Source organism: Oncorhynchus masou, chromosome 13, assembly GCF_036934945.1.
Source record: "Oncorhynchus masou masou isolate Uvic2021 chromosome 13, UVic_Omas_1.1, whole genome shotgun sequence".
Classification (NCBI taxonomy): domain Eukaryota; kingdom Metazoa; phylum Chordata; class Actinopteri; order Salmoniformes; family Salmonidae; genus Oncorhynchus; species Oncorhynchus masou.
In genome coordinates this window covers 27,202,837-27,223,768 of record NC_088224.1, presented here as the reverse complement: position 1 = coordinate 27,223,768, position 20,932 = coordinate 27,202,837, and the positions used below count along the sequence as shown (strand labels likewise).

The 20,932-nt window shown below is 46.1% G+C and overlaps 1 protein-coding gene across 1 annotated transcript in view; it reads left to right on the top strand.

Annotated features, from left to right (window-relative positions):
• The window catches only part of LOC135552029 (endonuclease/exonuclease/phosphatase family domain-containing protein 1-like), a 31,905-nt gene extending 11,292 nt beyond the window's left edge, over window positions 1–20,613 (top strand). Inside the window, exons 2-7 of the mRNA XM_064983387.1 lie at window positions 5,963–6,014; window positions 14,158–14,268; window positions 19,072–19,200; window positions 19,374–19,518; window positions 19,672–19,866; window positions 20,095–20,613. Coding sequence (XP_064839459.1) covers window positions 5,963–6,014; window positions 14,158–14,268; window positions 19,072–19,200; window positions 19,374–19,518; window positions 19,672–19,866; window positions 20,095–20,282 — 820 coding nt within the window. The 3' untranslated portion in view covers window positions 20,283–20,613. The remainder of the gene's footprint in view (window positions 1–5,962; window positions 6,015–14,157; window positions 14,269–19,071; window positions 19,201–19,373; window positions 19,519–19,671; window positions 19,867–20,094) is intronic.
• The last annotated feature ends 319 nt before the right edge of the window (window positions 20,614–20,932 follow it).

The window sequence follows — 20,932 nt, the reverse complement described above, 5'->3', positions numbered from 1 at the left end:
TTCCTCACCTGGTAAATCATTCTAAGTGTCTGCCTGACATTGGATATTTTCTTCATTGTAATGATGACATTGAGGTATTCCAGTTTCTCTGAGTTGCATATAGTGTGGCCCTGCTATCTCTCTGTTTCTCTGAGTTGCATATAGTGTGGCCCTGCTATCTCTCTTTCTCTGAGTTGCATATAGTGTGGCCCTGCTATCTCTCTGTTTCTCTGCGGCAGTCTGGATTAGAGGTCGACCGATTATGATTTTTCAACGCCGATACAGATTTATTGAAGGACCAAAAAATGCTGATTAATCGGCCGGTTTTATTTATTTATTTAATAATCTTTTTACATTTATTTATTTGATATAATCACAATTACAACAATACTGAATGAACACTTTTATTGTAACTTAATATAATACATCAATCAAATCAATTTAGTCTCAAATTAAGAAGTTTTAGGTTGTTATTATAGGAATTATAGGACTATTTCTCTCTATACCATGTGTATTTCATTAACCTTTGACTATTGGATGTTCTTATAGGCACTTTGTTATTGCCAGTGTAACAATATAGCTTCCGTCTCTCTCCTCGTTCCTACCTGGGCTCGAACCAGGAACACATGGACAACAGCCACCCTCGAAGCATCGTTACCCATGCAGAGCAAGGAGAACAACCACTCCAAGTCTCAGAGCGAGTGACGTTTGAAACGCTATTAGCGCGAACCCCGCTAACTAGCTAGCCATGTCACATCGGTTACACGAGCCTAATCTCGGGAGTTGACAGGCTTGAAATCATAAACAGATCAATGCTTGAAGCATTGCGAAGAGCTGTTGGCAAAACGCATCAAAGTGCTGTTTGAATAAATGCTTACAAGTCTGCTGCTGCCTACCATCGCTCAGTCAGACTGCTCTCTCAAATATCAAATCATAGACTTTACTATATTATAATTAACACATAGAAATACGAGCCTTTGGTCATTATGGTCAAATACAGAAACTATCATTTTAAAAATAAAATGTTTATTCTTTCAGTGAAATACGGAACTGTTCCGTATTTTATCTAACCGGTGGCATCCATAAGTCTAAATATTTCTGTTACATTGTACATCCTTCAATGTTACGTCATAATTACGTACAATTCTGGCAAATTAGGCGGCCCAAACTGTTGCATAAACCCTGACTCTGCGTGCAATGAATGCAAGAGAAGTGACAATTTCCCTAGTTTAATATTGCCTGCTAACATGAATTTATTTTAACTAAATATGCAGGTTTAAAAATATATACTTCTGTGTATTGCTTTTAAGAAAGGCATTGATGTTTATGGTTAGGTACATTCGTGCAATAATTATTTTTTCGCAAATGCGCTTTCGTTAAATCATCCCGTTAGCTGTCTTTGTTAGGAAGAAATGGTCTTCACAGTTCACAACGAGCCAGGCGGCCCAAACTGCTGCATATACCCTGACCCTGAAGAAAGGCGTTGATATTTATGGTTAGGTACACATTGGTGCAACGACAGTGCTTTTTTTCACGAATGCGTTTGTTAAATCACCCGTTTTGCGAAGTAGGCTATGATTCAATGATAAATTAACAGGTATCACATCGATTATATGCAACGCAGGACAAGCTAGATAAACTGGTAATATCATCAACTATGTGTAGTTAACTAGTCATCAAATTTATTTATATTGCCCTTCGTACATCAGCTGATATCTCAAAGTGCTGTACAGAAACCCAGCCTAAAACTCCAAACAGCAAGCCTTGCAAGTGTAGAAGCAAGTGGTGATTATGTTGAGATTGTTTTTTGTAAGATATATTTAATGCTAGCAAGCACCTTGCCTTGGCTCCTTGCTGCACTCGCATAACAGGTAGTCAAGCCTGCCATGCAGTCTCCTCGTGGATTGCAATGTAATCGGCTATAATCTGTTTCCAAAATTACCGATTTGTTATGAACTTGAATTCGGCCCTAATTAATCGGTCGACCTCTAGTGTGGATTTTTGTATGACCTTTGCTGCAAGCCCCCTCCATCCTTTTACACGTGTGTGTGTGTGTGCTTGTGGTCTCTCACTTTGTACATTTGCAGTAGAGCTTTCTTTCTGTCATTATTTAGTTTATTTTTTCAGTGCCTGCCTTCGTTTGTTAACCTGCCCCTCCTGTTGGGCTGTGGGGACGATTTGAGGAGTTTGAACAGGCTATCATGTCTCACACACACGCTCTTCTGTATGGTCATGGTCACATCAGGCCCTTTCTCTGCACTGTGGCCAGGTCACCTGTGGTCAGTGCAAGGGAGCCAGTGGAGCCTCTGTGTGATCACACCTACAGTGGGGAAGGGGTGTCGTCACCCTCCTACAGAGCTCTGGCTCCAGACCTGTTTCTATTCACAATCACTGATTCCACAGTTCCTGTTTTGATAAGAGACCACAAACATCTATCTCTCACAATCTATTATGAAAGAATGTGTGTGTTAGGGCAGGGTGGAAAAACATTGTGCTGGGTAAACAAAAGCATCAAACCATTTTGAAGATGGCAACAAAAGCATCTGTATTTGTAGGATAAAATAAATGCTTCTGAAGTGCTGGATTTGGAGTGTTACTTTTTGCAAATGGGTCCATTGTACATTGTAGTAATTTGTCTCCGTTTACTATCAGTCTATATATGACTGAAATAGTCTCATCCCTAGTTGGGGACTCTTGTCTGTTATCAGCTTAGTCTCATCTGTCGTCTGTCTTTTTATGCTCTTCATTTCCTCCCTCTTTTTATGGAAGAGGTGCTCCAGTGACCCTCCTCCACCCAATCATTCCCGCACAGAGCAGACCGGGAGGCTAATGTTGACATGTGCATTGTTTCCATTTATATTAGCAGATGCTCTTATGCTGCGTGGCATAAAGGGTCAAAGTTCGAACAGACTCAACAGCCGTGTTGCGTAATGTCCTGTAATAACCGCTGGGAAACCACCGACCTACTGAGACGCGTTTGGAGTAGAGGGAGGCAGGGCACTGATCCTGCTATTCCCAAGGTCACCAGTCTACTTCTCCATTCACATCCACGGTGACTGAGCTGTACGCTGGAATTAGAATCAATCTAGGTGTCCTGTCTGCTGATACATATTCATGTACGAGACCCCAGGTCACCATATCCTAGCTCAAAACCAAAAAATGGAAAAGTAGGCCTCAAAAAAAGTAGACTGTAAATGATTTTAATCACAATTTAAAATGCAACGGTTGCTTATCAAGGATTACTTGAGGACAATGCGGAGCATCGCTTGGAGAGAAGCTGCCAGCCTGCACGCATTTCTCACATTTCTAAGGAAGCAGAAGCAGAGACGTGCCAGACAGTTTGCCGGTGTTGTGCCGAAAATCTCCCCCTACCAGAATTCTACCCCCCTTTGCGTGAACGCTCACACACTCAATTCGTCATTGCAGTGACTTGCTCGTTGATTTCTGCTCTTCACTGGCAGTTTAGCCTCCATTTCACTGATCTTAGTAGCAGAAAGCATGTTTTTATTTGTGTCCTTCAAGGCAGCTGTCAATGATCATGTTAGGCTGCGTTTCATTTGATATTTTATGTTGGTTTGATCGCGGGGAGGCACTAGTAATGTCTGCGGTTTGATCGCGGGGGAGGCACTAGTGATGTCTGCGGTTTGATCGCGTGGGAGGCACTAGTGATGTCTGCGGTTTGATCGCGGGGGAGGCACTAGTGAGGTTTTCGGTTTGGCTACTTGTTTCAACTGTATTAGTCTATAAATAAGTCTCTTTGCCAAAATTTGTCTTCTCTCTCCCATGTCTTATTCGACTAGTTGTTCTGAAACGTTTGCTTGCCTACATTTGACTCCCTCCTGTTTTAATATAACACACAAACATTAATTATTCACTTTGGTTGCCAGTCCTGACGTGAAGTTTGTTCTATTGAAATGATTTGACTCTGTGTGCCACAGAAAGTGGAGATTTTCGGCACCACCTGTCAGTTGTTTAGGCCGTGAGCCGATCGCTTTGAATTTGATGTCGGCATTTGAACTTGGCCGTGTAAACCTACTAGCCTAATGGCGAACTGTTTTATGCAGCTTCATCTAAAGTAAATTGAATTGACCTTGACAAATTTATAAAATTACTCCTGTCTATACAAGAAGCACTACACCAGGGAGCATGAATTAAGCCACAGAGGATCATTAGCTTCTTTAAAAAATGGCTATCGATTGTATGAAAATCGCATGGCCAGGGCATAATCTCGAGTCGGGGTAGTGTGCAATTTGGGCAGCGTGCGCTGCATTTCAAATGGCTGATTTGTTGATTTGCGGCTCAGTGAAAGCATCTTAAATAAGCCTATGGCAATATTTCAAAATACAATCGCTAGAAAAACAAAGGAGACCAAGAAGAAGCTCAAACCTGTCTCTTTCTTTAGGTTACCAAAATCCTCAAATCCCAGTTGGCTACTGTTTGTTCAATAGCTTATTTTATTGCCACTTGTTCTCAACTGGCCGACCAGGTTAAATAAAGGTGAAATATCCCCGGTGAGTGCACCTATTCACGGTCTTCATTGGGTGAGTCCTTTCTCCTGAATTATTTTTAATTTTTTTGACAATTTCCTCCAGGTTAAACGTCATAGCCTACAGTATGTGTCTCCCCTTTTCATAGGCCTTGATTAGATTGATTGCATTCTAGACAAGGCCGTTTTTCTATTACTCCCAGTTTGTCAGTGTCAGCAGAGCAGCCTACCCTGTCATTATTTGTGGTATTATAGATTCTGCTGGATTCACATACCTGTATTGTGTCTGACTTCATAACTGTTATCCCAACAGGTTTTATTCATTCATGTAGTACATGTGGGCCACAGCAACCTCATGTAGCTGCCTCCTTTTTAGTGGGTTGGAGTGGGGAGGGGGGGGGGGGGGTGTTTATCACCAAGCATATAGAGAGAGTCTCATCACAATAGGCATAAAATACACTAGTCTACATGGTTTTTTTTAGCCTGGAGAAAAGTCTTGTTTTTCACTGCCTTAGATTTAATGATCTAATTAAAGTTAATCAGCCTTGATCAATACTGTGGACAGAGGGCCATAAAACACTGTACTTGGTTGCTATGGTGACCGACGATGTGCAGTGCAGTTATGCATGAGGAGACATATCCACACAGGGGGAGGTGTGTGTGTGTGTGTGTAATCTCATCTGTGAAATAGGCCAAAGTGTTTTTACCTCGTCTGTTACAACTCTAGTCCATAGTCTGAGCTCTCTGTTGAAGTTACCTTTTTATGTAAAAAAAAAAAAAATGCTATTACCAAATTAGGTTTCTCTGGGGTTAATTTAAAAACAAGTCTGAGTCAGTGAACCAATGAGGAATATTTTGTTTGCTCATTTAGTTAATAGCCAGCAGTTGTGTGAATCTGAGTGTGTTAGGGGGAGTTGAGAACAGTGTGTGTGTGCAGCAGGATGGAGGACCAGGACGGGGGAGAGAAAATAGTGCTTATGCTTTGCCATTTTGTTTTATCACGCTGACTAGTAGGCTGGAAAAACAATTAGAAAGTAAACAGATGAATGTTTATGGGCTCGTAAAGTAGGTTCCACCCCATCTCTGCACCAATGTGTTTGTATGTACAATCTCCTGGGCTTGCAGTCCAAAGTCTACTTTTCCCCGTCTCTCTCTGCATAATAAATGTTGTATGCATCCGAAATGGCACCCTATTCCCTAGTGCACTACTTTGGATGAGAGCCGCTGTGTATAGTGCACTATGCAGGGACAATAGTATTCCATTTAAGACACAGGGAAAAGACTGAGTCGTGTTATGTGTTGTAGAATCAGGAGGATCCTGGATGTGTAGGGAGGCCCTCTGTGTTAATAATGCAGTGGCCTCCTCTATTACCAGAACTGGTGTGTGTATATACTACCCTATCATATGGCTAATAACACAAAAGTCAGCTTCGATAACAGAGAAGATTCTGTTTTGTTGATGCATCCGTGTCTCTCTCTCTCTCTCTCTCTCTCCAGCATCAAGTTACTGGCAGTACAAGACCTGGTAGATCGGGAAGCCCTTGACAAGGTACAGTGTAGCAATCCCTTTCTTCACCTACTAGAACAAATAACTTATTGATTTGGGGAGCAAAGTTCTGTGTACCGATTAATCCACCAGTACAGAATCTTTATGTTCGTGATAATTGTGAGATGCTCTTGTCATTAAAAACATGTAGAGAACCTCCATTGTTCTCTCTCTCACCCACCCACTTAACCTTCTGTTCTTTCTCAATTATGCACAATTCTTTCTCGCTCTCTATCTCCTGCTTTTTCTCCTCTCTCTTGCGCTCTGCCCCTCTCTCTTGCGCTCTGCCCCTCTCTCTTGCGCTCTGCCCCTCTCTCTCTTGCGCTCTGCCCCTCTCGCTCTTGCGCTCTGCCCCTCTCGCTCTTGCGCTCTGCCCCTCTCGCTCTTGCGCTCTGCCCCTCTCGCTCTTGCGCTCTGTCCCTCTCGCGCTCTGCCCCTCTCGCTCTTGCGCTCAGCCCCTCTCGCTCTCTCTCTCTTGCGCTCTGCCCCTCTCGCTCTTGCGCTCTGCCCCTCTCTCTCTGGCTCCCTCGGTGTAAACTATATTCTATTTCCAGGCTTAAATTTAGAGTGAACTTGTGAGGCCAGTCTCCTGTGCTTTCACCGCTATAAATAAGTCGGTGGTTGCTACGTGTAGAGAGGGAGAGAGGGTGTCTTCTTTATGAGAGTGAGGAGATAAGAGACACTGCCCTGGAAGAATAACCTGATTCCCTATTACTGAATGTTATGTAATGTCCTCAACCCATTAGGGGTTCTCTATGTATGTCTGCGCTCTACTTTGGTCACGAGGTTAGGATAATGTAGCTGTGGACAGAGAAGTCAGAGAAGGTCCTCTCTCTAAGGACTGCCTGATGTACGAAAATGAAGCAATATGAGACTGTCTGGTGAACATCCACTCAATTAGTTAAATAGATCTATAGATTTCAGATCTACTCTGAAGATCATTTGTGTGTTCAGAAGTATACAATGTGTTTCAGAAAGTATTCAGACCCCTTGACTTTTTCCACATTTTGTGATGGTAACATAACATCAATCGACACAATGTAATTCTAAAATTGATTAAATGTTGTTTCCCCCCCCCCATCATCAATCAATACACAATACCCCATAATGACAAAGCAAAAACTGTTTTTTAAACAATTTTGCTAATTTATAAAAAATAGAAACCTGAAATATTACATTAACATAAGTATTCAGACCCTTTACTCAGTACTATGTTGAAGCACCTATGGCAGTGATTACAGCCTTGAATCTACATGGATAATTCATTTTAGCTTTTTTAAATTGAACCTTTATTTAGCTCGGCAAGTCAGTCAAGAACAAATTCTTATTTACAATGAAGGCCTACACCGGCCAAACCCGGACAATGCTGGGCCAATTGTGCGCCGTCCTACCGGACTCCTAATCACGGCCGGTTGTGATACAGCCTGGATTCGAACCAGGGTGTCTGTAGTGACGCCTCTAGCACTGAGATGCAGTGCTTTAGACTGCTGCGCCACTCGGGGTTTGAAGCTACAAGTTTGGCACATCTGTATTTTTAGAGTTCCTCCCATTCTTCTCTGCAGATTCTCTCAAACTCTGTCAGGTTGGATGGGGAGAGTTGCTGCACCGATATTTTCAGTTCTCTCCAGATGTTCAAGTCTGGTCTCTGGCTGGGCCACTCAAGGACATTCAAAGACTTGTCCCGAAGCTACTCCTGCGATGTCTTGGCTGTGTTCTTAGGCTCTGTGTCCTGTTGGACGGTAAAACCTTTGCCCCAGTCTTAGGTCCTGAGGACTCTGGAGCAGGTTTTCATCAAGGATCTTGCTGTACTTTGCTCTGCTCATCTTTGCCTTGATCCTGACTAGTCTCCCAGTCCCTGCTGCTGAAAAACATTCCCACAGCATGATGCTATAGCACATATCCAAGATCGAACAAAGCCATGAGGTTGACGGAATTGTCCGTAGAGCTCCAAGACAGGATTGTGTTGAGATCTGGGGAAGGGTATCAAAAAATATCTGCAGCATTGAAGGGCCCCAAGAACACACTGGCATCCATCATTCTTAAATGGAAGAAGTGCTGCCGAGATGGTTCCCCAGATCTGTGCCTCGACACAATCCTGTCTTGGAGCTCTACGGACAATTCCTTCGACCTCATGGCTTGGTTTTTGCCTTTCCAAATCGTGTCCAGTCAATTGAATTTCCCATGGGTGGACTCCAATGAAATTGTAGAAACATCTCAACGATGATTAATGAAAACAGATGCACCTGAGATCAATTTCGTGTCTCCTAGAAAATTGTCTTTTTACATTTGCAAAAATGTCTAAAAACCTGTTTTCACTTTGTCGTTTTGGGGTATTCTATGTAGATGGCTGAGGAATTTGTTTTAATGAAGCAATTTTAGAATAAGGCTGTAACAAAATGTGGAAAATGGCCAGGGGTCTGAATATTTTCAGAAGGCACTGTATGTTGGCATTGGAGATTATTAGGAACCCTGTCTAGGTCCTAAACCAGTGTCTGTAAATTATATTTAAGTAATAAGGCCCGAGGGGGTTTGGTATATAGCCAAAATACCACGGCGACGGGCAGTTCTTAGGCACAACGCAAAGCCATATACCACAAACCCCCGAGGTGCCTTATTACTATTATAAATTATAAAATGGTCACACAAATAATTAGACCAGTAAATAAAAATCATGTTTTGATACACCAAAATTGGCTGTCAGCCAATCAGCATTCACGGCTCGAACCACCCAGTTTTATAATGTTGTGTTGTTTATATCAGTGCTGGAGCAGACTTTTAGTAACAGCTGTAGGAGCTGTTTGGGATGAGAGGGAGAGAGATGAGCCGCCCCCCCGTCTGTCGGTCTGTCTGGTACAGTATGTGAACGTGAGGCGCTCCTGGAGAGAGAACTAGGTCGACAGAGCAGAGCTGCTGTCTCTCAGAGAGCGAGAGAGAGAGTTAGAGTGAAAGCTCCTCTCTGAAGAGAGGGATTGATCATTTCTTTCTAAAAAAAAGAGAGGAAAGGAGAGTGAGAGAGAGAGAGAAAATGGAGGTGAGAGGAAGATATTCTTTCCTAAGGCAGAGAAGAGAGCTGAATTGGAGGATGCTTTATAAAGAGAAATGATCCATCTCGCTCTTTCTCTTTCCTCATCTTCTACAGATAAAATTTTCCCTCCCTCTATCGCTGCGGTACAAGGTAGCCAGTGAGTCACGAAGTGTGAATGTGAAATCAGAACCATTATGTCCAAACCCACAGTCTCCTCAAGCTCCCAGAAATGGTCTCAGTCACGACTCCAACACCACACCGGTCTTACTTGTCTTTTCCCTCCATTCCTCAACTCCCTGTAGACATTTAACTGCCCACCGGAATTTCACAACTTGGAATATTCTGTAAAATTCAAAAACTGAAATCACCTTTTCTGGTTTCATAACTTGCAGTGGAGAGTTTCCCCATGATAAGACAAAACAATATATAACTGTAAATACAGGCCTACATGGGAGTAACATTAAAATGTCAAAATACATACACTGAGTGTACAAACATTAACGATACCTACTCTTTCAATAACAGACTGACCAGGTGAATCCAGGTGAAAGCTATGATCCCTTATCGGTGTCACTTGTTAAATCCACTTCAATCGGTATAGAGGAAGGGGAGGAGACAGGTTAAAGGAGTTTTAAGCCTTGCGACAATAGAGACATGGATGCTGTATGTGCGCCATTCAGAGGGTGAATGGGAAAGACAACAGATTTAAGTGCCTTTTTGAATGGGGTATGGTAGGTGCCAGGTGCACAGATTTGTGTCAAGAACTGATAAAGATTCTAAAATGAGACGGGGAGATGAATGAGAGGGATCAAGTGAGTGGTGGAACGGGGGATTGAACTTCCGCCTCCAGAACAATGTGGTTCAGGGACGGCAACACTGCCACTCGACCAACCCCCCCCCCATAATGTTTCCCTTTAATCTCTATATGGTAAACACATCAAAGGTCTACATCTGTGATGCTGCATCACGCACCACACACTGACTAAACCGACAGTTTGAGTTGGCATGTTTACTAACAGTTGACATGTTTCACTGTTTAGTCACTAAGCACATGGAGCAGTATTAGTCACTTTTTCCCCTGTTTTGTAGCTAAGGAACCTTCTGTGGTTTGGTGAATTACTGAGCGATGAGGAGTCTTTTCCCCCAAAATATCAGTCTTGGTCTTATTCTAGTTGTTTACCAGACTTCGCTAGTTTGAAGTTCAAAACCACGACTTTGTCCACCTGAGTGACATTAGGGCTGATTCTGACTGACATTAGGGACTTTCACACACACATTTTCTTAGCGCAGTGTTATCCTTAACCATGGGTTAAATCTGACCCAGAGGTGGCTTAAACAACATGCAGGAGTAGAGTAACATGGTGGGGTAGCCATCATCTAGCCAGTTGGTTACATCACAACACACCCACACTATTTACCATTTCACTCTCACACACACTAATACACACCCACACTTTCTCTCTTCCTATTTCACACTCCTACACACTTCCTCTGTATTCTTTCCCTCAGACCTATATTATCTATTGACGCAACATGGTGGGCAATGGACATGTTTTTATTTGCCACAGCAATTATTCCTTATTTCCATTAAAACTTGTAACGATTGGAAATGAAGCTTAATTTCCTCTTACTCACTGCTGCTAAAACGTGCGCGTGTGTGTGCGTGCGCGCGTGTGTGCGTGCGCGTGTGTGTGTGTGCGCGTGTGTGTGTGTGTGTGCGCGTGTGTGTGTGCGCGCGCATGTGTGTGCGCGCGTGTGTGTGCGCACGTGCGTGTGTGTGTGTGTGCCAGCCAGCCAGCTGGACTGTTATCCATACCAAGAGGATTCTGGCCACTGGAAATCTACGTCAGTAGCAGCATATCGGTTAGAAACAACAAATCGACAGGGTCTGGAAAATCTTAACTGTTATGCTTTGAATCCCAACCCTTCTGAGTGTGTGAAGTGGTATGTTGTCTACTCATGTTTCAAGCGTTGCTGCAGAGTAGAGACTGAGGGACTATAACTGAGCTGGAGAAAATGGACTGTCAGTCTGCCTGTGGTTGTAGGGAGTAACCTGTTAAAGTAGTTTTATTTTTTTAATAATGCGACTCGATCATATTCAGAATAAACACATTCAGGATAGATTTAAGAAATATTTCACAGCGCCTCCCTTTTTACTGCACTACACATCCGTGGTCTCCATGGTGACCAGAAATTATTTTATGGCCCCCATTCACAGTATTGATCAACACCGATCAACTTCAATTAGATAATTACCTTTACGGAATTGAAAAATTTGACTCCATTTCATTCCGGGATAAAACATTTAGTTTACTGTAGATGGCAATCTCCATCTGTGTGCTAACTAGGTGATTACACACACATATAGTACCAGTCAAACGTTTGGACACACCTACTCATTCAAGGATTTTTCTTAAATTTCTCTGTTTTCTACTTTGTATAATAAAGTGAAGAAATCAACTATGAAATTCCACATGGAAACATGTAATAACCAAAAAAGTGTTAAACAAATCAAAATATATTTGAGATTCTTTAAATAGCCACCCTTTGCCTTGATGACAGCTTTGCACATTCTTGGCATTCTCTCAACCAGCGTCATGAGGTAGTCACCTGGAATGCATTTCAATTAAAAGGTGTGCCTTGTTAATTTGTGGAATTTCTTTCCTTAATGCATTTTAGCCAATCAGTTGTGTAGTGACAAGGTAGGGGTGGTTTACAGAAGATAGCCCAATTTGGTAAAAGACCCTATTCCATATTATGGCAAGAACAGCTCAAATAAGCAAAGAGACAACAGTCCATCATTACTTAAAGATATGAAGGTCAGTCAATCCGGAACATTTCAACAACCTTGAAAGTTTCTTCAAGTGCACTCACGAAAACCATGAAGCGCTATGACGAAACTGGCTCTCATGAGGACTGCCACAGGAAAGGAAGACCCAGAGTTACCTCTGCTGCAGAGGATAAGTTCATTAGTTACCAGCCTCAGAAATTGGCAACTAACTACACCTCAGATTGCAGCCCAAATAAATGCTTCACAGAGTTCAAGTAACAGATACATCTCAACATCGACTGTTCAGAGGAGACTGTGAATCACAGGACACCAATAAGAAGAGACTTGCTTGTGCCAAGAAACATAAGTGATGGACATTATCCTGGTGGAAATCTGTCCTTTGGTCTGATGAGTCCAAATTTGAGATTTTTGGTTCCAACTACCGTGTCTGTGAGACGCAGAGTAGGTGAACGGATGATCTCCGCATGTGTGGTTCCCACCGTGAAGCATGGAAGAGGAGGTGTGAGGGTGCTTTGCTGGTGACGTTGTCTGTGATTTATTTAGAATTTAAGGCACACTTAACCAGCATGGCTACCACAGCATTCTGCAGCGATACGCCATCCCATCTGGTTTGCACTTAGTGGGCCAATCATTTGTTTTTCAACAGGACAATGTCCCAACACAGCTCCAGGCTGTGGAAGGGCTATTAGACCAAGAAGTAGAGGTGATTGAGTGCTGCATCAGATGACTTGGCCTCCACAATCACCTGACCTCAGCCAATTGAGGGTTTGGGATGAGTTGGATTGCAGAGTGAAGGAAAAGCAGCCAACAAGTGTTCAGCATATGTGGGAACTCCAAGACTTTTGGAAAAGCATTCCAGGTGACTACCTCATGAAGCTGGTTGAGAGAATGCCAAGAGTTTGCAAAGCTGTCAAGGCAAACAGTGGCTACTTTGAAGAACCTAATAGAAATATATACAAAATATTTCGATTTTAACATTTTTCTTTGGTTACTACATTATTCCATATTTGTTATTTCTTAGTTTTGATGTCTTAACTATTATTCCATAATGTAGAAAATAGTCCGAATAAGAACCCCTGGAATGAGTACTGTGGATGTGTCAACTTTTGACTGGTACAGGGTGTAAGATATGTCTGTATATCTCTCTCGCACACACACACACACACACACAGCTCACATAGAGGTTTTGGGAGCTGTACCAAGGCCGCCTCTATACCCACGTCTTGGTTCATCACTGGTTGAATTATGGCTGTGGGTTTGTTCAACCTAGAAATAGCTGCCTTCCATCAATCCTCATCTCTCTCCGCTTCTGCCGGATCCAGGCGTAATGACGATAGTAAATTGTTTGTTTTCTACCGGCTGCCATTTTGAAATGTTATTAGCATCCTTTATTATAGGCTGCTTGGCACTGTGTCAGCTGGAGTTGGTGCTTGACATTAATATAGGGCCTGCAGGAGAGAATGATGGGGTATTTATTGATGATAGTCACTGGTAAAGGTAGCTTTCTTTCCCCAGTCAGAGAGACGGTATTAGCAGACAGTATTAGGACACACAAACACCCCTTAGTAGGAGAAAGTCAGACTGACAATAGGAGCAGTATGAGAGACCGGGAACTGACCTGATCAATGACAGTTGCTGAGGTGTCTCTTTCTCTCTCAACAGGAAGACAGGGAAGTGAGTGGATATAACCAGCATGAAATGACAGCTGTGCTATAGGTTAATTCATGTCACTGCCTTCAACAATCTCCCTGGGTGGGGTGGAGGTGAGGGCTAGGTAAGAGCCAGGGAAGGGGCCCTCTTCTTATGCCCCCATAGGGAAGCTCTCCCTCTGGGACCTGGTAGCAGGTCAGTCAAGGAATGCCAGACAAAACCAAGTTCTCTTCTCCCATTCCATCACTGCCAACTTCTTCAGTGACCTCTCACATTACAACACTGCTGGTGTCTGAGGCACACTAAAATACATTTGGTCATTTTTCTTCTCTTTCCAAATCATATGGTACTATTTTAGGTCATTTCAAAAGGTGTCATTTGAGGAGTCATTTCACTTCATACCAAAAACGGTGCTAATTTCAAGTCGTTAAATATCTGCTGTGGCTATTTTAAAAACCGATTGTAGCGGATAAATAAACGCAGAGACAAAAATAGTGTGTTGACAGTAGTTGTGATCTATTACTGCTATCTCCAGTCAGCTGCTGTTTAACATTCCCCTACATCCATTGCATTGCCCACTGCATAGAAATAGAATGACTGAATGACTACTACACTATTTCTATGGTCTTCTGTCCAGTCTGGTGTTGTGTAATAATACAAATCCCTCTATTGTGTTGCAGTTCTGTGTGGAACTGAACCAGGGCTCGTTGGACAGCGTGAGGAAGTGGAGAGGACCACGGGGGGTCTGGAAGAGTATCGTCTCTGAGAAACATACAGCACTGTCCAACAAGGTAAGGATACTTGTGACCTCACTGCACGAAACAAACATTTCTTCTGTCTTTCTTGCTTCTCTTCCCCTCTCTTTCTGTTTCTTCCACCCCAGCCCCTCTTACAATCTCACATCCCATCTGAAACAGACCACCCATCTCAATTAGTTCACACAGCCCAGAAGTAAACAGACATTATTACTGAAAAATGTGCTAACCCTTTACGCTCAAACATAACCTCTTTACTAAGGGTCTGTTAACAGTGATCAGATGTGGCACAATAGGTCCCTTGATCTAAGGCCTGCTGTAGTGGTCAAAGGTCAGATGGTCTAGTACAGTATGATTAAAGCTGGTTGATTTATGGGACCCTTAGAGAGACCCTTTCTGTTCCCATAATGTCTGTCCAACACCATTAATAATCTCTGAGGGCACACACACTCTGTGTTCCCAAACACCACAAGGACTAGATAGCAGTGTTTAACCTCCAAGGAAGCCCGTCTTGAAATTGACCCTTGAAGTAAACTTGAGCTTTATTCTTTCTCTGTGCCTGATGGCTCCTGTCAAGTAAGAAGGATAATACAGATAATGTGGAGGGGGGTCAGTAAACAAACCCTCCTAGTCCTCCCCTCTGACCACACTTACTGTCAGCCTCCCAGCCCTGTACTCACCTCTGACCTCCAGTACTGTCGGCATGAAATCCCTCCCTCTCCTAGTCCTGCCACTGTCAGCCTTCCAGCCTCCCTCTCCTAGTCCTGCCACTGTCAGCATTCCTGCCATTGTCAGCCTCCCTCTCCTACTCTTGCCACTGTCAGCCTTCCAGCCTCCCTCTCCTAGTCCTGCCACTGTCACCCTCCCTCTCCTAGTCCTGCCACTGTCAGCCTTCCAGCCTCCCTCTCCTAGTCCTGCCACTGTCAGCCTTCCAGCCTCCCTCTCCTAGTCCTGCCACTGTCAGCCTTCCAGCCTCCTTCTCCTAGTCCTGCCACTGTCAGCCTTCCAGCCTCCCTCTCCTTGTCCTGCCACTGTCAGCCTTCCAGCCTCCCTCTCCTAGTCCTGCCACTGTCAGCCTTCCAGCCTCCCTCTCCTAGTCCTGCCACTGTCAGCCTTCCAGCCTCCCTCTCCTAGTCCTGCCACTGTCAGCCTTCCAGCCTCCTTCTCCTAGTCCTGCCACTGTCAGCCTTCCAGCCTCCCTCTCCTTGTCCTGCCACTGTCAGCCTTCCAGCCTCCCTCTCCTAGTCCTGCCACTGTCAGCCTTCCATACTCCCTCTCCTAGTCCTGCCACTGTCAGCCTTCCAGCCTCCCTCTCCTAGTCCTGCCACTGTCAGCCTTCTAGCCTCCCTCTCCTAGTCCTGCCACTGTCAGCCTTCCAGCCTCCCTCTCCTAGTCCTGCCACTGTCAGCCTTCCAGCCTCCCTCTCCTAGTCCTGCCACTGTCAGCCTTCCAGCCTCCCTCTCCTAGTCCTGCCACTGTCAGCCTTCCAGCCTCCCTCTCCTAGTCCTGCCACTGTCAGCCTTCCAGCCTCCCTCTCCTAGTCCTGCCACTGTCAGCCTTCCAGCCTCCCTCTCCTAGTCCTGCCACTGTCAGCCTTCCAGCCTCCCTCTCCTAGTCCTGCCACTGTCAGCCTTCCAGCCTCCCTCTCCTAGTCCTGCCACTGTCAGCCTTCCAGCCTCCCTCTCCTAGTCCTGCCACTGTCAGCCTTCCAGCCTCCCTCTCCTAGTCCTGCCACTGTCAGCCTCCCTCTCCTAGTCCTGCCACTGTCAGCCTCCCTCTCCTAGTTCTGCCACTGTCAGCCTTCCTCTCCTAGTTCTGCCACTGTCAGCCTTCCAGCCTCCCTCTCCTAGTTCTGCCACTGTCAGCCTTCCAGCCTCCCTCTCCTAGTTCTGCCACTGTCAGCCTTCCAGCCTCCCTCTCCTAGTTCTGCCACTGTCAGCCTTCCAGCCTCCCTCTCCTAGTTCTGCCACTGTCAGCCTTCCAGCCTCCCTCTCCTAGTTCTGCCACTGTCAGCCTTCCAGCCTCCCTCTCCTAGTTCTGCCACTGTCAGCCTTCCAGCCTCCCTCTCTTAATTCGGACACTGTCAGCCTTCCAGCCTCCCTCTCCTAGTCCTGCCACTGTCAGCCTTCCAGCCTCCTCTCCTAGTTCTGCCACTGTCAGCCTCCCTCTCCTAGTCCCGCCACTGTCAGCCTTCCAGCCTCCTCTCCTAGTTCTGCCACTGTCAGCCTCCCTCTCCTAGTTCTGCCACTGTCAGCCTCCCTCTCCTAGTTCTGCCACTGTCAGCCTCCCTCTCCTAGTTCTGCCACTGTCAGCCTCCCTCTCCTAGTTCTGCCACTGTCAGCCTCCCTCTCCTAGTTCTGCCACTGTCAGCCTCCCTCTCCTAGTTCTGCCACTGTCAGCCTCCCTCTCCTAGTTCTGCCACTGTCAGCCTCCCTCTCCTAGTTCTGCCACTGTCAGCCTCCCTCTCCTAGTTCTGCCACTGTCAGCCTCCCTCTCCTAGTTCTGCCACTGTCAGCCTCCCTCTCCTAGTTCTGCCACTGTCAGCCTTCCAGCCTCCCTCTCCTAGTTCTGCCACTGTCAGCCTTCCAGCCTCCCTCTCCTAGTTCTGCCACTGTCAGCCTTCCAGCCTCCCTCTCCTAGTCCTGCCACTGTCAGACTTCCAGCCTCCCTCTCCTAGTTCGGACACTGTCAGCCTTCCAGCCTCCCTCTCCTAGTTCTGCCACTGTCAGCCTTCCAGCCTCCCTCTTCTAGTTCTGCCACTGTCAGCCTTCCAGCCTCCCTCTCCTAGTTCTGCCACTGTCAGCCTTCCAGCCTCCCTCTCCTAGTTCTGCCACTGTCAGCCTTCCAGCCTCCCTCTCCTAGTTCTGCCACTGTCAGCCTTCCAGCCTCCCTCTCTTAATTCGGACACTGTCAGCCTTCCAGCCTCCCTCTCCTAGTTCGGACACTGTCAGCCTCCCTCTCCTAGTCCTGCCACTGTCAGCCTTCCAGCCTCCTCTCCTAGTTCTGCCACTGTCAGCCTCCCTCTCCTAGTCCCGCCACTGTCAGCCTTCCAGCCTCCTCTCCTAGTTCTGCCACTGTCAGCCTCCCTCTCCTAGTTCTGCCACTGTCAGCCTCCCTCTCCTAGTTCTGCCACTGTCAGCCTCCCTCTCCTAGTTCTGCCACTGTCAGCCTCCCTCTCCTAGTTCTGCCACTGTCAGCCTCCCTCTCCTAGTTCTGCCACTGTCAGCCTTCCAGCCTCCCTCTCCTAGTTCTGCCACTGTCAGCCTTCCAGCCTCCCTCTCCTAGTCCTGCCACTGTCAGCCTTCCAGCCTCCCTCTCCTAGTTCTGCCACTGTCAGCCTTCCAGCCTCCCTCTCTTAATTCGGACACTGTCAGCCTTCCAGCCTCCCTCTCCTAGTTCGGACACTGTCAGCCTCCCTCTCCTAGTTCTGCCACTGTCAGCCTTCCAGCCTCCCTCTCCTAGTTCTGCCACTGTCAGCCTTCCAGCCTCCCTCTCCTAGTCCTGCCACTGTCAGCCTTCCAGCCTCCCTCTCCTAGTTCTGCCACTGTCAGCCTTCCAGCCTCCCTCTCTTAATTCGGACACTGTCAGCCTTCCAGCCTCCCTCTCCTAGTTCTGCCACTGTCAGCCTTCCAGCCTCCTTTCCTAGTTCTGCCACTGTCAGCCTCCCTCTCCTAGTCCCGCCACTGTCAGCCTTCCAGCCTCCTCTCCTAGTTCTGCCACTGTCAGCCTCCCTCTCCTAGTTCTGCCACTGTCAGCCTCCCTCTCCTAGTTCTGCCACTGTCAGCCTCCCTCTCCTGGTTCTGCCACTGTCAGCCTCCCTCTCCTGGTTCTGCCACTGTCAGCCTCCCTCTCCTGGTTCTGCCACTGTCAGCCTCCCTCTCCTGGTTCTGCCACTGTCAGCCTCCCTCTCCTGGTTCTGCCACTGTCAGCCTCCCTCTCCTGGTTCTGCCACTGTCAGCCTCCCTCTCCTGGTTCTGCCACTGTCAGCCTCCCTCTCCTGGTTCTGCCACTGTCAGCCTCCCTCTCCTGGTTCTGCCACTGTCAGCCTCCCTCTCCTGGTTCTGCCACTGTCAGCCTCCCTCTCCTGGTTCTGCCACTGTCAGCCTCCCTCTCCTGGTTCTGCCACTGTCAGCCTCCCTCTCCTGGTCCTGCCACTGTCAGCGTCTGCAGTTTGTCAAGGAGCCGTATTGTATTGTGAAGATGCTCTGGAATGGAGCTATAACTCTTCTGCTGCTGCTCTGACCTGTTCACTATAGAGCAGGATCTCCGTGTACGATTCGATTAGTTTTTATAATGGCTTTTGGTGTGTGTGTGGTGTGCAATTTGATTCGGTTTTTTTGTGCAAGTGTTTGTGTCTGCTTTCTGCACACGGTTTAGAAAGTTCCATGGAATTAGCAGCAGGTCTGAGGCTCCGCTGCAGTGGCCTTGTTCTCTGGCTTTAATTATCTATGACACACGTCTGTCTGTTTCTTTCTCCCCCCCCCCATTACCCCAGCACATGATCCCCTCCTGCCCCAGGGGCAGACCCACCAGAACTCAGAGAGGCCTATACTTCCCTAGGTGAGAGACCTCATTTAACTAACAGAGAGGAGAACTGAAGATACAGCCATGCCTTCATCTTCAGTATACAGGCCAGACATCCCCAGGCTCTCTATATTTAGAGAGGGCAGATCAGGAGACACTTAGCCTCCCCCTTCTCCCTAGTAATATAGAGACTGAGCTCAGGCTTTGGGAACTACACTGAAAACTGAGTTGACTCCAATTCTGGTTCAAGGGTTTTCTGGAAGTTTGACTAGTCTCCTTTCTTCACTGCTGTCTGTCTGTCATCTCTTCCATCAGGGAGTCAGTTATTCTGGGTTCCTGTGGGACAGCTCTTCTGGGATCGACCTGAAAGATGCTTCTGTCCTGGAGAGTCCTGTTGTCAACGGCAACGGGAAACACGCCCGGCCGTATCTTGCCCACTTTTATGTAAGTCAACAGGGAGTGTGTGTTTTGTGGGATCTCTTTATGCTGAAATGTTGATCATAAAATGACTGTAACAGAATGCATTACTCATTTTATTGCCCCTATCAATACCATTATAACCATATAATGTCCTGCCGGAGAGACTAACATTATGTTAATGATTAATATGTGACTAGATTGGAACGTCTGAGCTGACGATTGTCAATGTCCACATGAGAGCTCCGACCGTGTCTGGGGCTGAGGAGTCCAACATTAGGAACCACCACTCGGAGGAAGTCAAGGCCCACAGACTGACCTCTAGTATCCAGAAGGTACTGAAAGGTCAGTAGCTAAAGGTCACCCTTATTCTGTCTTTTCAAAACGTATGTCCTCTTTCATTATTCTTACCCTCTTTCTCTTCCTCAGTGGGTTATTGCATGAGGTTATTTGACGTCGCTACATGGCTAATGTCCATCTGTGGTTTCTGTGTGACAGTTCAGAAGGGCCTGGTGGTGTTGGGGGACTTTGGCCTTTCCCCCCAGAGCAGTGAGCTCGATCAGCTGAGGAAGGAGCGGCTGAGCCCCCTGGTTCCCCCCAACATGTTCACCAACATCAGCACCCGCTTCCCCCAGGGCTCCCTCTGTCTGGACAACATCTGGGTCAGCAAGTCACTGAAGAAGATCTACGCAGGTACGTCTGTCTGTCTACAGATGTAACTTTGTGTGTCAGAATATGTAGCATTCTTACCGTTCCAGTTATGCCCACTGCAATAAGATGCCAATCTAACCATTGGCACATGAATGCTCGATTTGCATGTCTGTTATTGTGATGAGCTTGGGTATGGGGTGATTTGAGTGCCACCAAGAATGTTTAACCTATGACCTGTATGTATCTCCATGTATATGCTGCCCCTTGCAGGTCATTGCGTGGTGGTGCGGGAGGGCCTGACCAACCCCTGGATACCTGACAACTGGTCGTGGGGTGGGGTGGCGTCCGACCATTGTCCTGTCATGGCCGAGTTCTTTGTGGACGTGGCGCTGAAGGAGCTGAGAAACAGAGTTAGCGTGGTAGAGAGAGGCGAAAGTATGTCGAAACACGAACGGTGACGACCACTCGCCGGCGCCTCGGACATACAGATGTGGAGGGAGATTGTGACATCATGACATGTCAAACTGACCTGACTTTGCTCTGGACTGGATCCTGCTTTGGTCTGGTTTTTGCAGTGGAGCAAAGGGTGGATTTAGCTGACAAATGTGAATTGAAGCACCGAGATTGCCTTTTAGTGTCCTTTATCAATGTACAGTAGACTACCATGACATTGTTTTGGAGTAAATAATTTAAGAGGTGTGTGTGTGTATATATGTATGTTATAGACAGACATGAGTGTGCCAAAAACATTTTTAATATGTATATGAAATAAAAGGAAATTAACAGACATTCCCTTTGTGTCCAGTCGACTGATCTTATATATGAGATCCAACCACCGGAGCCTGAGCTTGTTCAATACAATATGATACAAGCAAACACAACTAATGTGAATTTCACATGATTCTGTTGTACTTGTGCCTGTGACCTACCTAGTGGCTGTAGCTTATAGCTTGCACACTGCTGCACAGTAATACTAGTACATTTAAGTCAGTGAGTGAAATGGGAGGTTGGAGCTTAGCTGTTGAAGCCATTTTAAGCTGTTCTATTAAAGTGTGTGTGTGTGGAAAATTAGGAAATTTGGCATGGAGCCCAGCAACCAATTACAAGC